General features: G+C 43.8%; 2 protein-coding genes across 6 annotated transcripts in view; both read right to left on the bottom strand.

The window, feature by feature from the left end:
* Window positions 1-261: 261 nt before the first annotated feature.
* On the bottom strand, window positions 262-1,116 carry LOC118357807 (transcription factor ATOH1-like). Its single transcript, XM_035735129.1, has one exon. It carries the CDS (start codon window positions 1,114-1,116, stop codon window positions 262-264), a length of 855 nt encoding a protein of 284 aa, XP_035591022.1.
* A 4,919-nt stretch (window positions 1,117-6,035) lies between these two features.
* LOC118358000 (glutamate receptor ionotropic, delta-2) overlaps window positions 6,036-16,999 on the bottom strand; it is a 543,733-nt gene continuing 532,769 nt past the window's right edge. For 2 of the 5 annotated variants that reach the window (XM_035735345.2, XM_052478478.1), the window contains one exon: window positions 6,036-8,501. In XM_035735345.2, the coding sequence (XP_035591238.1) occupies window positions 8,073-8,501 (429 nt within the window). In that variant the 3' untranslated portion in view covers window positions 6,036-8,072. Of the gene's footprint in view, window positions 8,992-11,230; window positions 12,262-12,497; window positions 12,569-16,999 lie in introns of all 5 variants that reach the window. The other 3 variants (XR_004820395.1, XR_004820396.1, XM_035735344.2) reach the window with 3 other exon arrangements.

The following is a 16,999-nucleotide window of genomic DNA, read 5'->3' as shown; positions in this document are numbered from 1 at the left end:
GTTTTGTCCATGACGTGGGATTGGGAAAGACCGTGGCAATGCTGCGCGCGACAGTCGACATGGCAAAGGGGTCTTTCCCTGGTCCCGAGGAGACGGTAAATGTAATTGGCAGAACCAAATTATCTGACATAAAATCATCTTTATCTAACAGTTGATCAAATATAACTCTCAAACCAAAAAAAAAAGATTTTGGAAAGCAATCTATTATCGTATAAAATGTAGGCATATGCCAGCAGATATGATTGACACGATTTGAAAGTCTCAATATTTGTGAAGGCTGGAAAGCTTGAGTTCAGAGAGCTCATCTTCGCTCAGGAGCTCCATCTGCATCTCATCCGAGTCACTGAAATGGGAGTGCGGGGAGAACTCTCCGTCACTGCGGTTCGACTGGAGGGAGTCCTTTCTGCTCTCAGAGCTGGAACTGGGTGTCCCCGAGGGAGACCGCATTTCTTGCTCCATCAAAGTAGAGAACGAGCCGTCTTCGACTGGGAATGGGATCCCGTTAAGCTGGACCGGTAGCCCAGTGCCTGCGTCCCTTTGGCAGGTGGAGGCGGAGGATCCCCGGGGACTCTCCGTGGCGGACAACAGGTCACACTTTGGCGAGTCCACACCGGGACCCTGGAGCAGGTCCGCCAGCGCGTTGATGTAGATCTGGGCCATCTGCAGGGTATCGTATTTGGAAAGCTTTTTGTCATTGTCGAAAGCAGGGATGACACTGCGCAGCTCGTCAAAGGCATGGTTCAAGCCATGCATCCGTCTCCTCTCCCGCGCATTGGCTGCCTGGCGCCTCACCTTCTGCACAACGTTACCGGGATTGGATGGAGCTCTCTGTCTGCCCTCCTCGGCGCTTACGGATCCCTTTAGCCGACACAAGTCCCGCACTTTGAGCGGACTATTGGAACTCTTTCTAACATTTGGGCTGTGGCCGGATGTGGGGAACCCGCCTTCCAAGCTGGAGCTGGGCGAGTGCAGCAGGTAGTCGGCGTGTGCCGCACAGGTGCCAGACTGCATGGGAGCCAGCCAGGCGCGTGGGTCACTGCTGTCCATGAGTGCCAGACTTGATGGGTACTCACTCTGCTCCCCCCTCTCCATTTTCGAGTGCTGCACCTCGCACATCTTTGCGCCTTTGCTCCATTCCTCAACACTGATAACATCCATTTAAAAAAAACTATAAATCAGGTGGCTTGGACTAAAAACTTAGCAAAATATAAAATGCTGTGAAGAACGTTTATTTTGCACACTGTGCTCGCACTATGTCGCGTGCAGGACTCCTTCTCTAGTGTCTCAAGGCGCGGCATCGCTTTAAAAAGCGGCACGCGCCTGGGAGCCCCCTTTCTCAGCTGGTCGCGTGGCGCTTTGACCAATAAGATCACTTGGGGCAGGCGCGTGTTGGCGACCAATGAGAAGTCTCGGAAAACCCGAGAGAGGTTATTATGCCAAGACTGTTTATGATAATGCCTCAGTTTAACTGTTTAACCGCACAAAGGGCAGTCCCTCAGGTCACACGCAGGGATATAGCTATATGGTTAGGAGTGTGGGCAGCGCGAGCTTCAGCTCGTGGACTGTTTGAAGATGTCCATGCACCTGTCCAAAACCGCAGGCATGTCAATAACTTCTTTGGCTCCTGAAAAACATCTTCAATAGTAAAGACAGTCATTTCGAAATTGACAATGTAGGCCTATCCCACCGGATAAAAACTGCTTGAATCAACGTCGTAGCACGTCATTTCAACCTCAAAAAATTAAATTGATGACTGTTCAATCAACGTGAAAAACGAATTCGATTAGCAAAAAGTCATCAACTTAAGGTAATTTCTTATTTTTTTTCACCCAACCTCACCTAACCTAAATCCAATGAAGTGGTGACATTTTTTGTTGATTTCACGATGAGTTCACTTTAGTTCACAACTCAACCAAATCTAAACTAGATGTTGAACTGAGGTCTGCGCCCAGTTGTATGCATCTCTTATAAGAGAGGACATAGGACTAATATCCAGAATAGTGTCATTAAAACCAACATTTGTCCAACGAAAATGGATGATCATAAAGCCGTGTCATAATCATCATCAAGTTCATTGTGGCTATAGGGCCTTTCCTACATTTTGTCCCGGTTGTAAGTTGGTCAACAATGAAATAAAATGAGGTATAAGGCAAAACTTTTGAAATGCTGACAATATTTTCCATAAACAGTACCTTCAGAAAGTATTCATGGCCCTTGACTTATTCCATATTTTGTTGTTACAGCTTGAATTCAAAATGGTTTAAATATATTTTTTTCTCTCTCACCCATCTACACACAATATTAAAATAATGATAGGGTGAAAACATGTTTATAGACATTTTAGCACATTTTTTTGAACATCAAATATCTCATTTACATAAGTATTCACACCCCTGAGTCAATATATGCTAGAATCACCTTTGGCAGAGATTATAGCTGTGAGACTTTCTGTGGAAGTCTCCAAGAGCTTGCAGACCTGGATTGTACAATGTTTTCCTATTATTCTTTAAAAAATATTAAAGCTCTGTCAAATTGGTTGTTGATCATTGCTAGACAACCATTTTCATGTCTTGCCAAAGTTGCCATAGATTTTCAAGCAGATTTAATTCAAAACTGTAACTCGGCAACTCAGGAACATTCACTGGCTCCTTGGTAAGCAACTCCAGTGTAAGTTTGGCTTTATGTTTTAGGTTATTGTCCTGCTGAAAGATGAATTCATCTCACAGTGGCTGGGGGAAAGCAGACTGAATCAGGTTTTCCTCAAAGATTTAGCCTGTTCTTTGCTCCATTCCGTTTATTTTGTATCCTGAAAAACTCCCCAGTCCTTAACGATTAGAAGCATACCCATAACATGATGCAGCCATCACTATGCTTGAAAAATGGAGAGTTGTACTCAGTAATATTTGACTTGCCACAAATATAACACTTTGTATTCAGGACAAAAACTGGATAGCTTTTTTTTAGCAATATGTCTTTGTTGCAAACAGGATGAATGTTTTGGAATATTTTTTTCTTCTGTACAGCCTTCCTCCTTTTCACTCTGTCAATTAGGTTAGTATTGTTGAGTAATTACAATGTTGTTGATCCATCCTCAGTTTTTGCCTATCACAGCTATTAAACTCTGTAAATGTTTTAAAGTCACCATTGGCCTCTTGGTGAAATCCCTGAGCTGTTTCTTTGCTCTCTGGCAACTACATTAGGAAGGACCCCTGTATCTTTGAAGTGACTGGTTGTATTGATACACCATCCAAAGTGTAATTAATAACTTCACCATGCTCTAAGGGATATTCAATGTCTGTTTTTATATTTTTACCCATCTACCAATAGGTGCCATTCCTTGCGAGGCATTGGAAAAGCTCCCTGGTCTCTGTGGGATCTTACATTGTATGTGTGGGGTACAGAGATGAGGTAGTTATTCAAAAGTCATGTTAAACGCTATTATTGCACACTGAGTGAGTCCGTGCAACTTATTATGTGACTTGTTAAGCTTATTTTTTACTTCTGAATTTATTTAGGATTGCTATAACAAAGTGGTTGAATATTTATATGCTCAAGACATTTCAGCTTTTAATCTTTAATTAATTTATACAAATTTCGAAAAACCTAATTTCACTTTGATATTATGGGGTATTGTGTTTTGGCCAGTGACAAAACAAATCTTAATTTAATCTATTTTAAATGCAGGCTGTAACACAACAAAATCTGGAAAAAGTCAAGGGGTGTGAATATTTCAAGATCTGTAGCTCCCATGTCCAAAAATCTGCCTATGCGTGAATTTAACATTTCCAGACTCATAGAAATTCAGAAATTAATTTACTCCACGAAAAGGGCGCCAACTAAGCAAAGAATATTCCATCCTGGTTCTAGGAACTGAAAACAGTTTGACCAAAGAACTCGGCTCATGGGGTTCGTGCTCATTGTCAATTCACCGATCCGCTCCTCCATTCTATGAATGTTAAGGCCATCTCGAGTTTCATTTTCTTTTGTACAGGTTCAAAACCTTTTGATCCGGTTTACGGAACGCCCTGTTGGTAAAAGAGCTTCACAGGGATCGGAAAGATGAGCAGGGGGCTCGACAGCGCTTTTACTGTCATAAGCAAGCGAGGAGGAAGTAGTGTGTGCGTTGAACAGTGCTGGGACAGTGACACCCACAGCCCCCCCCCCCTTTTATAGAATGAAAATAACATTATATATCTAAACGAATTAAATATACAAATCATATGGATATCTTTAAGAATATGAGAAAATATTATAGGCTAGAAACTATTATCAAATAAAAGAATAGCCGTAAAGGCAACCAGATAGCCTATACGTAAAACCTGCCGCAATGTCACTTTCTGAACACTCAGTTATTAAGAGGAAAATAGACTAGGCTACTGAATAACAATATAAATAATAATGACAATAATTATTGAGAAAATGAAGTCATACAAATAAACACATAGCAGGAATGATTGAATAAGTTGTAACGTCTTTAGATATTATCTTATTCGAATGGCCATATGAGGTAGGCCTAAGGAAAAACGGAAATAATTGTAGCCTGTAAAAGACTATAGCCTACTGAAAGTTTAGCAATATCAAACATGTGAGACCAGCCCGTCCATGCAGGACAGCGGGCAACATCCTACAATTTCTGAGATTAAATTACGTGAATCTTTTCACTTTTTATTCATGTATTCATAAGGCGTCGAGGCTTGGGGACTGGCGCCTAGGTCCGTCTCTCCACCTACAAGTGGCCGTCCAGTGAGCATGGAATGGCTCCTAAAGCAAACAACAGGTTGGATATTGTAGCTGTCGATTATTAAAATGTCGCATGCACAATGGCGACTCTATGTTCCATTCGACACGCTTGGGGGACTCTTTGGAAAATGGGCTCAAAATGTGAACCATTGGGGGCTTCCAGCGTGATGCAGTCTGCATGCTGCTCACCCCATTCCCGTCTCCGGGGAAACGAGGTGCACTGGAGGGATGCAGAAATAGGCTGATAATAAGAACACTACTACTAGTACTACTACTAATAACAATAACGATAACAACAATAATCATAATAATAGCCTAATAAAAATAATGTATCTGTGTACCATTGGTATTTATTTACTTCTGGCTGTTCCAAGGCCTTCTTGGAACAGCCAGAAGTTGGATGATTAGGTACCTTTTGTTTTTAGGCACAACTTTAGGCAATGGCAAGTGCATACCATGAAAAATAACCATCATGTTTTAGTTTCATATTCCATTTTCTTTAATAAAGTCTCTATTATAAATAAAGTGCTGTACACACGTGCGCGCACTCTCGCTCTCGCGCTTGCAATTCAATTCAAAGGGCTCTCTCTTTCTCGCTCTCTCTCCAGATCAGATAGCACAACATTGTCTACAAAATGGTTTCCAGTGAAACAGCGCCACATCCTGCTTAAAAATGAAACAACACACAATTGCTTGAGTAATGATTGTTAGCCTACCACAAGATACCACTATTTCCAAACGCTGACATCCCCTTGATTAGATTCTTCACCATATTGTGAAGAACGGACAGAAATGACTTTTACAAAACTGTAGTTTCAAAAGCTATTGGATGGTCTTTCACAGATTCCATTTCAATACTCCCAGAGTTTCATAATAGGTACATAATAATGTCTTCTGAGTTAACAAAAGCACCTCCTTTACACATAAACCAGCAAACCTGGTCCCAGGTAAGTGGTGCTCTCGCCTACTCCTTATCACTCATTGTCACGCCAACCATGACAAGTGGTGGCATGACGGTACAAACAGACAGACTTTGACTTGCTTGGTATCTGATGTGCTCTCCCAACCCAGTAATGGGCCCAGCTGTTCCAAGAGGCAGTATCCTTATGATGTGTCATTGAAAGTGATGAAGACCACACTGGGATGAAGATTAACATAACCTAGAACCTGGGGAACCTCATTTATAAAACATTCACAGATTTGATCGTAAATTGTGCATACATAGAAATCGGAAAACTGAAACATCTTGACTGGCAAGGCCTACACAGTCACAGCAAAGACTACAAAAACCATACCGCTGTAGAAAACAAGTTTATTAGACAAATTATACACAGAAAGCTTTGCCACTTGTAACAGAGGCCTCAGATTGTTCCGTTTGAATAATATGCAAACACATATACAACAAAATAGGCCTATATTAAATACTGCACATTATAATCAGTTGAAAATTGATCAAGTAATCCTGTACGTTCTATGTATGAAATAAAACATGTCACGGGCATAGCAAGTTGTGCATGCTTCTTTTTAAGAACTTGCCTCCTCTGTTATTAACCAGCAAATCAAAATGAACTCAAGATGACATGAGAAAGCTTATGTGTGGGCTGGAACTGAGGGAAACCAAATGTATAGGGTGACTGCTAACTCGATGCTCATATGATATATTATTATTATTTTTTAAACAAATATAGCATCAACATGTAAAATATACATATTTCATAATGTGTCTGTCATTAATAGTAAATAAAATGTCTTTAAACATTGTCTGTGTCCTATTGTCATTCAATAGCCATACTGTAGCTTAGGAAAAGGACATCTAGAATGCTTGCATCAAACACTGCTTCGGTTCTCTACGCACAACATTTGCGGTTTAGTCTTAAGATAACAAACTGAAAGCTCATTCTAAACAACAAACATTATTAAATATTAATACAGTGTTAGTGAAAAGGTTAGGTTCCACTTTTCCCTTCACAAAATATTGTTTTTTTGACCCCCCAAACTGCACCTAAATGGCCTCATTTAAACAATTGGCACTTTAAAAAAAAGTTAGATAAACAGTACCCTTAACATTTAAGAAATGAGGAAAGATCTTTCAAAATGAATGCCATCAGCTCTACAGTTCCAATGGCAAGAAATCGTGTTGAAGCAGGAAACTGGCAAGGTGAAGCCAGCCTGCAATGATATGGCTTGTACTGTGAATGTTATCTGAAAGGGGTTCTCCTCACTCTGAGCTCAACTGTTTGCCCTTACAGGTACACAACAGTCAGTTAGTGGACTGGAGAATGAAATGTGACTTTTTTTCTGACTGAGCCCTGGTAGAACTACAAATTAGGTAAAAAAAAAAAAAAAAACGTTTTTTGAATATGATTAATGATGCAAACCGGAGTAAGACTATTAGCAGTCATTTAGCGCTTTTCAAAATTGGTAGAAAAAAAACCAATGAGACAGCTCCAAACATTTTTTTTGTGTGACTTTCTCACCAAACACATTCCACGGATTGAAATAGATTTTGAAAGCAAATTCAATAAAATACATACAATAGCCTCAGCTGCTTTTTAAAGTCCTTTTTCTGTTGTCTTTTATCTTATATTTTCAGTTCCTTTTTGTCCCTCTATGCATCTCTCAAGTGTTTGTTTAGAGGCTGAGGCGCTCACCTTGAAATAGACAGCACAGTACAGGTGAGAAAAAAATATCCAAACTACATACAATCCAAATACAGGTCAATGGGCACTGGTACAGTGCAGTGGAATTGATGGAGCCTTATGTGCACAAAAATGACGAAGCGTGCCCAAAGCTCAGACAGTGAGGTCTCAGTCTGCAGGGCAGTGGAGCCAATGGACACCCATTTTGGAGCAGATTTCAGATTTGGAGTACAGGCATTGATGATCAACACCAGAGAACTGAGTGGGATGGAGTCCCATATGGTGAAAGGCAAAGACAAGAACATCCTTCAAATGAGCATAGGGTTGTTGCCGATTTGTAGATCTCAAGAACAGAAAAGTGTTTTCTGTTGTAAAAAACAAATACATATCCTCCTTGTTGGGTCCAAAAGCTTCTTCAGAAAGGCAGTCCTCAAATGCCATGAAACGAAAAAGAGAAAACAGAGCCCCGTCACACTCAAAAGATCCCTAGACAACCATGAGAAAGATGACAATAAAGCAAATATTCAAGTCCCCGACCTCCTCTCACCACCAGGTTTCAGCAGGAAAACCCCCACCAAACAAAAGCAAAGCCCCTCAAAAAATCAGAACTGAAAAAGATTCCTATGTACATAGATTTTTTTGAGTGTGTTTAATTTCATCTTTCTCTCACTGTGCGGCCTACTCCTTCTCGCCTCATATGGACGTGCCCCGGTCTGGGTCGTTGCCGTAGCCGAAGTTGGGCTGGGGAGTGGGCTGGTAGGGTATGGAGGACATAGTCTTGATGGGGCTGCGGAAGAAGCCTCCGTTGGGGGCTCTCTGCCTGAAGGGCCCCCCAGTCCGGTGGTCCTGCACGGGACCGAAGGCGAAGCCCTGTTGGGCCTTGGCAGACAGGCTGCGGCTGAGGGTCTGGATCTGCTCGGGGATGAAGGTGGTAGTGGTGATGTGCGTGTTTCGGAAGTCGCTGATCTGCTCCAGAGCCTGCCGGTTGGCCGGCATAGAGTCCATGTCCAGTGGCGTCAGGTCAATGGAGGAGGTGGAGAACTGTTTGTGGGGGCTGTCGTCCTCTGTGCACAGGCTGTTAACCCGGTGGTGAAGGTGCTCCAGGTCGATCTCCTTATCATCCTGCAGGGGGGGACAGGGTGCGCAGGAAAGGGGGCGAGGGGAGAGAGAGAGGTGGCGGAGGACAGGGTCAAAGGAGAGTGAGGATAAAAGGGGGAGAAGGAGGAGGGAGAGGAAAATGAGTGAAGGTTGTTAAAGGAGAAAAGTAGGAAAGGAGAAAGTGACGGAACAGTGAGGTGATTGAAGAGGGATGCATGAGTATGGTTGTCGATTGAGGAGTAGTGAGGACATCCATTGAGGGAGATCAGGGGAAAAAAGTCAGAGGAGAGAAGGAGGAAACGAGGATTGATGAGCGAGGAGGAGAAGAGACCAATAGAGATTGATAAACACAGAGGAAAATAGACAAAGATGGAGTGACAGTGAGATGAAGTAAGAGTGAGATGGGATTGAAGTGATGGGCCGAAAGGGATAGGTGGGCCGAAAGGGATAGGTGGGCCGAAAGGGATAGGTGGGGTAAGGTAAGGAGAGGTAGGTAGGGACAGAGAAGTCTGAGCTGCAGTAAGGAGAACACACAAACAGACATACAGTGGGGAGAACAAGTATTTGATACACTGCCGATTTTGCCGGTTTTCCTATTTACAAAGCATGTAGAGGTCTGTAATTTTTTAACTCATAGGTACACTTCAACTGTGAGAGACGGAATCTAAAACAAATATCCAGAAAATCACTTTGTATGATTTTTAAGAAATTAATTTGCATTTTATTGCATGACAAAAGTATTTGATACATCAGAAATGCAGACCTTAATATTTGGTACAGAAACCTTTGCTTGCAATTACAGAGATCATACGTTTAATGTAGTTCTTGACCAGGTTTGCACACACTGCAGCAGGGATTTTGGCCCACTCCTCCATACAGACCTTCTCCAGATCCTTCAGGTTCCGGGGCTGTCGCTGGGCAATACGGACTTTCAGCTCCCTCCAAAGATTTTCTATTGGGTTCAGGTCTGGAGACTGGCTATGCCACTCCAGGACCTTGAGATGCTTCTTACGGAGCCACTCCTTAGTTGCCCTGGCTATGTGTTTCGGGTCGTTGTCATGCTGGAAGACCCAATCACGACCCATCTTCGATGCTCTTACTGAGGGAAGGAGGTTGTTGGCCAAGATCTCACGATACATGGCCCCATCCCTTCTCCCCTCAATACGGTGCAGTTGTCCTGTCCCCTTTGCAGAAAAGCATCCCCAAAGAATTATGTTTCCACCTCCATGCTTCACGGTTGGGATGTATTATATGAGCTATATTTTTGTCTCATCAGACCACATGACCTTCTCCCATTCATCCTCTGGATCATCCAGATGGTCATTGGCAAATTTCAGACGGGCCTGGACATGCGCTGGCTTGAGCAGGGAGACCTTGCGTGCGCTGCAGGATTTTAATCCATTACGGCATAGTGTGTTACTAATGGTTTTCTTTGAGACTGGTCCCAGCTCTCTTCAGGTCATTGACAAGGTCCTGCCGTGTAGTTCTGGGCTGATCCCTCACCTTCCTCATGATCATTGATGCCCCACGAGGTGAGATCTTGCATGGAGCCCCAGACCGAGGGTGATTGACCGTCATCTTGAACTCTTCCATTTTCTAATAATTGTGCCAACGGTTGTTGCCTTCTCACCAAGCTGCTTGCCTATTGCCTGTAGCCCATCCCAGCCTTGTGCAGTGTTACAATTTTATCCCTGATGTCCTTACACAGCTCTCTAGTCTTGGCCATTGTGGAGAGGTTGGTCTGTTTGATTGAGTGTGTGGACGGGTGTCTTTTATACAGCTAACGAGTTCAAACAGGTGCAGTTAATACAGGTAATGAGTGGAGAACAGGAGGGCTTCTTAAAGAAAAACTAACAGGTCTGTGAGAGCCCAAATTCTTACTGGTTGGTAGGTGACCAATTACTTATGTCATGCAATAAAATGCCAATTAATTACTTAAAAATCACACAATGTGATTTTCTGGATTTTTGCTTTAGATTCCGTCTCTCACAGTTGAAGTCTACCCATGATAAACAATTACAGACCTCTACATGCTTTGTAAGTAGGAAAACCTGCAACATCGGCAGTGTATCAAATACTTGTTCTCCCCACTGTATATCTCCAGGGTCTACAGGGGGTTGCAGCTCCTCTGGAATCCAAACACACACACCGCTAAAGGCAACGTGCTGTTAGATTTGAGCATGCCATGCCGAACAACCAATCAAGCATTAATATGGTCTTATTAATTACTGACCGACTCCTTGTGGAGCAAGTCGGCGAGAAAATAGATTACAAATGCGACACAACGGTCAGATTAGGATTCAGTCATTTTTTTTCTGCAACGTTGTCGCGTAGGCATTAAATGTGTGCAGATGCTTACATTTACACACTAGTTAAAGTGCAAGGTAGCTACATGTATTTAATGACTGGTTTTGTGAATACAGTTGGAGGGGAAAGGGGTTTACCCATCTTTCCCATATGTTCATCTTGAACAAAAACTAGATTTGTAAAAAAAAAAAAAGGTGTGATACAGACATATAAATAGCACTACTACATCCACATAAAATGATTGGTTCACATCTTTGTGATGGTCACACTCAGAGAGGAGTTTCATGCTTGTGCTGAGAGGAAAGATGCAAGATGATTGTGTCCCTTGTGGGGGAACAGGGAGTGGGGTACCGTTGGATGGAGGAACACATAGCGCTTACTCCATTTTGGGAGAGGGCATCCCCGGTGGTGGGTACAAACACAGAGTCACTGACAGAGCTACTGACCATGTGGAGTGGAGGGGGGTCTTGCCCCGGGTTACCCACTCCATCTCAGAGAGGGAGGGGGCAGGAGGGGGTACTGTTTGTGGTGATCTGGTCATGCCACACACCCAGGAGTGGGGGGGATTGAGGAAGAAGGGGTGGTTGAAAGTAAAGGAACGAGGAAGGAGGTGGTGAGAGAAAAACAGTGAGTGACAGAGGGCCAGTCAGTTGACTGCTAGAGCCAGGTCACCTTATGGGTAACTACCGTACGACGAGAGGACCGGCCTGTTGGATCAACTGCAGAATGTTACGTGTTGTAGCATTTTGCTAACACACAAAGCAAAATACAAGACAGAGTTAACAAGTGTTCTAAGCGATTGGCCTCTGTTTCAATCAGATGTGTAGGCTTCCATTTTGGGGGGAATTCATTCACGTTTGAGGCGCTCACTTTCATTCATATGAATTGAAATGTACAGATTTACACTGCAGACCTTAGCTAAACATACATTTCTATAGAGCATAACATGCACCTGTTAACCCATTACATGACTGCACACCTAACCGTATTAGGCTTGGTCGGCGAGAGCATGCTGCAAGCCCTCTAGTGGAGGAAAGGCATCATAGCTCACATGTTGGCAGGCGGTGCCAGTGACTAGAAATGTCATCTATGCAATAGTTTTGTTGTTGTCAGCAGAAAAGCAATAAATATGACAATCTGGGTTCTAATTCCACAACCGAATGGTTTGAGTTAGCTCTAACAAGAATCTCACAGCATCCGCTCCTATTTAAAGCTTCTGTCATAGGTATAACCTGGAGGTGGGAGGAGAGGCAGCGAAAGAGGTCATTGTTATTTTAGGGACGAGTTGGGAGGGATCGTCGTTGGGTTCAACCCTGTGCTGGACGATCAAGGCACACGGGATGTCACAGCATGCGGGTGACTGGGGATAATGTGGGGAGGGGGCAGTCCTCAGAGTGGTGAGGGGGATGTCGTGATGGGTGTCATGTTGGTGGTGGCACGGTTCAGCTTGCCTGGCGGAAGTGCCATCAGCCTGTGTCTGTGTATGTGTGTTTGTGGGTGTTTGTGCAAGGACAGAGAGACAGTGGCAGACAGACGTACACACGGACAGAGAAAGGATGAGAGCAGGCAAATGGGAGGATGAAGGAGGGATTTTGTCGGAGGAGAGGCGGGGGTGAGTAGAAAAGACAGCACAGTCAGCCCATACAAACACACACACAAACGCTCTGTGTTTTTTTTTTTTTTACGTCCGAGGAGGAGCCTTCGAAGATATACCTGGAAGGGTGAAAAATGGCATTTTGTATTGCTCTCCCTCGCCCGCTTTACCCTCAACACAGTGTACTTATCTACAAAACAAAACCAAAAGGGAATGAGAGCTTCAGCCAGCAGGGACAGTAAATCAGACATGATCAAACATTTTGTGCTCAACATTGTAAACAAAGTGGCCGTTCATTGTGTGTAGTGTCCAATACTCCTTAGCCACCCTCTCTTCCTTTATCATTACACACGGTATATAGCAAGACAGATCCACCACCCACCACCCAAACGACTCCAAGTAACATCAACATCTGTGGTACATGTATATAGCCACAGAAGAACAGTCATACCATATAGCAGCAAAGGAGATACATTGGTGAACAGAGGATAAGGACTTATGGTAGTATTGCCTTTGTGCTATTGTATAACTGCCCTGTACTGTGCCATGTATTTTACGTTTTGTGTGGACCCAAGGAAGAGTACCTGCTGAATGAGTAACAGCTAATAGGGATCCCAATAAACTTAACTAAACTGGTTAAAAGACATAGTGGGCCTATATGTGTGTGTAGCCTATATTACTGTTGTGCCTATGAACAAGGGACCTATCCCAACACTAACATTAACTGATGTATGTGCTAGATATGTCAAAATGCATCTGGCAATCTGTTTGTGTTGGAAATGAATCCTGCAACATTGAAGGATTGAAATGCTTTCATTTAAGAGACCCCCAACACCACAATCCTATATCTGCTTGGAGGGTAGAGTTTAGCAAAGCCTCATTGGAGTTTGGGACCAGTAGTAGAGGACTAACTCTACTGAACTCTATTCATCACATGGATGCCTCATCACCGTGTTAATCAGTACACAACACATCCCACAACACAACACAGAGACGCAACACAGAAACACTAACAGTGATCACATAGAAGCAGAGGCCTTGAACAGGGACAGGCCTCTAAAACATTGGGATGAACAGAATGCAGCATTCATGTACCAGGAGGAAAACAGAGATACAAACGCAGCTCGTCCCCAGGCAGCTAACGTGGCTTTGGGTTGGAGCTCAGTGGGAGCTGTGTGTTTGTGGACCGTGAGTGTGTGTGTGTGTGTGTGTTTGTTCCCATAGAGTAATAATACATTATTATGATTATTTCTATTGTTGAATCTTTAGGTGACACATTTTTTTCTGATCGCAACTGATGAAGGAAAAGGAGAATGGAAGTACTGGAAATCATTGAGGCGTTATGCAAAACGGACAACAAATGGGACATCTTACTGGGAGAGACAGCCTACAGGGAGGAGGTGAGGGCTCTGGGAGTGTGGTGCCTGGAAAACAACCTCTCACTCAACGTCAACATAACAAAGGAGATGGTCGTGGACTTCAGGAGACAGCGGAGGGTGCACCCCCCTATCTACATTGACAGGACCGCAGTGGAGTAGGTGGAAAGCTTCAAGTTCCTTGGCATATACAATCGTGGCTAAAAGTTTTGAGAATGACACAAATATTAATTTTCACAAAGTCTGCTTGCTCTGTTTGTATGATGGCAATTTGCATATACTACAGAATGTTATGAAGAGTGATCAGATGAATTGTAATTAATTGCAAAGTCCCTCTTTGCCATGCAAATGAACTCAATCCCCAAAAAACATTTCCCCTGCATTTCAGCCCTGCCACAAAAGGACCAGCTGACATCATGTCAGTGATTCTCTCATTAACACGGGTGTGAGTGTTGACAAGGACAAGGCTGGAAATCACTCTGTCATGTTGATTGAGTTCGAATAACAGACTCTAAGCTTCAAACGGAGGGTGGTGCTTGGAATCATTGTTCTTCCTCTGTCATCCATGGTTACCTGCAAGGAAACACGTGCTGTCATAATTTATTTGCACAAAAAGGGCTTCACAGGCAAGGATATTGCTGACAGTAAGATTGCACCTAAATCCACCATTTATCGGATCATCAAGAACTTCAAGGAGAGCGGTTCAATTGTTGTGAAGAAGGCTTCAGGGCGCCCAAGAAAGTCCAGCAAGCGCCAGAAAAGTATCCTAAAGTTGATTCAGCTGTGGGATCAGGGCACCACCAGTACAGAGCTTGCTCAGGAATGGCAGCAGGCAGGAGTGATTGCATCTGCATGCACAGTGAGGCGAAGACTTTTGGAGGATGGCCTGATGTCAAGAAGGGCAGGAAAGAAGGCACTTCTCCAGAAAAAACATCAGGGACAGACTGATATTCTGCAAAAGGTACAGGGATTGGACTGCTGAGGACTGGGGTAAAGTCATTTTCTCTGATGATTCCCCTTTCCAATTGTTTGGGGCATCCAGAAAAAAAGCTTGTCCGGAGAAGACAAGGCGAGCGCTACCATGTGTCATGGCAACAGTAAAGCATCCTGAGACCATTCATGTGTGGGGTTGCTTCTCAGCCAAAGGAGTGGGCTCACTCACAATTTTGCCTAAGAACACAGCCATGAATAAAGAATGGTACCAACACATCCTCCAAGAGCAACTTCTCCCAACTATCCAGGAAAAGTTTGGTGACGAACAATGCCTTTTCCAGCATGATGGAGCACCTTGCCATAAGGCAGAAATGATAACTAAGTGGCTCGGGGAACAAAACATTGATATTTTGGGTCCATGGCCAGGAAACTCCCCAGACCTTAATCCCATTGAGAACTTGTGGTCAATCCTCAAGAGGCGGGTGTACAAACAAAAACCCACAAATTATGACAAAATCCAAGCATTGATTATGCAAGAATGGGCTGCCATCAGTCAGGATGTGGCCCAGAAGTTAATTGACAGCATGCCAGGGCGGATTGCAGAGTCCTTGAAAGAGAAGGCACAACATTGCACATATTGACTCTTTGCATCAACTTCATGTAATTGTCAGTAAAAGCCTTTGATACTTCAGTATTCCATAATAACATATGACAAAAATATCTAAAGACACTGAGGCAGCAGACCTTGTGAAAATTAATATTTGTGTCATTCTCAAAACTGTTGGTCACGACTGTACATCACAAACAAACTGAAATGGACCACCCACACAGACAGTATGGTGAAAAAGGCACAACAGAGCCTCTTCAACCTCAGGAGGCTAAAGAATTTGGCTTGTCACCTAAAACACTCACAAAATCTTTCAGGTGCACAATTGAAAGCATCCTGTCGGGCTGTATCACCGCCTGGTATGGCAACTGCACCGCCCGCAACCGCAAGGCTCACCAGAGGGTGGTGTGGTCTGCCGAATGCATTACCGGGGGCAAACTACCCGCCGTCCAGGACACCTACAGCACCGGTTGTCACAGGAAGGCCAAAAAGATCATCAAGGACATCAACCACCCGAGCCACTGCCTGTTCATCCCGATGTCATCCAGAAGGTCTGTGTGTGTGTGAGCGAGCTAGGGAGCAGTCCTTACAGTACATAGTGCACTACTTTTGACCATATGGTTTCAAGCCCTGGTCGAAAGTAGTGCACTATAAAGGAAATAGGGTTCCATTTGGGACAAAGCCTATATTGAGGACCGGAGGGAAGGGATATTCCTAATGAGAAAGGGCAGTAGTGCAGTATATTGAGGAAGCTGATGGCTCCTAGTGATATCCTCTTGACTGCAGACACACTGGGTCACTCTGACACACTGCACCGGGCCCAGCAGGATGTGACCTCACCACCACCACCCTGCCAACCGTAACCATGGTCCATAAGCACAGTCCCCAGCGTCACTGTGGGCCATGGGCAGGGTGAAGTGTAGGGCTCAACTAAACAACATGGCTAAGACACCACTACTTTCACCATGGCAGCTTTAGGCTACCACTACAACTCTTGGATTCCGTAAATGGTATGAAGTTCAAAGTTTATAATGCAGCACTCTATATCCAGTTTTATGTGAATTAGCCAAATCAGTTCAATATTCAAAGAGGATGAGGGCTCGCAACAGATCACTACTACCCAGTTTTTTACAAAACTCACTCTTTAAAATCAATACCATGCAAATCTGATTTTTTTAACAATGCAACCAATATCCATGCAATACCTAACCAAAGTAAAGGGCAATTTTGATAGGACTATTTGAGTGCTAAATTAAGTGATGTGATAATCACATTGATTTCTCAATGCTCTCCATTACAAAGACCTTGAACCCCAGGCACCGACACACTGGTCAGTCAGGGTCCCTGTATTGAAGGTTAATAAAGATGGCAGGGGGCTACTGGGCTTCTTTGTATATGACCACTGGCCAGACAGGCTCACTAGTTAACCTGACACATGAAAGCTGTTGTGAGTGCAGAGGGTCATGGGTAGGGGGTAGAGGGGGATAGAAAGTTGGGGTGGGGTGCTATGATGGGGAACAGACTTGAGACGACACAGGCCTCGCTGCCTTGATCAAAAGCTTTCATTATTGTCGAGCTGAAGAGATGAAACAGGAATTCTGTTGAGCACCCAGCTTCCTGTGGCGTGGCTATGATGTCGTGACCCAGTCAACAACACACAGACACCAGCTGAGAGGACAGAATAGGAGGGGATAGGAGAGGTGGG

Source organism: Oncorhynchus keta, chromosome 25, assembly GCF_023373465.1.
Source record: "Oncorhynchus keta strain PuntledgeMale-10-30-2019 chromosome 25, Oket_V2, whole genome shotgun sequence".
In the NCBI taxonomy this organism is placed as follows: Eukaryota; Metazoa; Chordata; class Actinopteri; order Salmoniformes; family Salmonidae; genus Oncorhynchus; species Oncorhynchus keta.
This window is presented reverse-complemented; position numbering and strand designations above follow the sequence as displayed.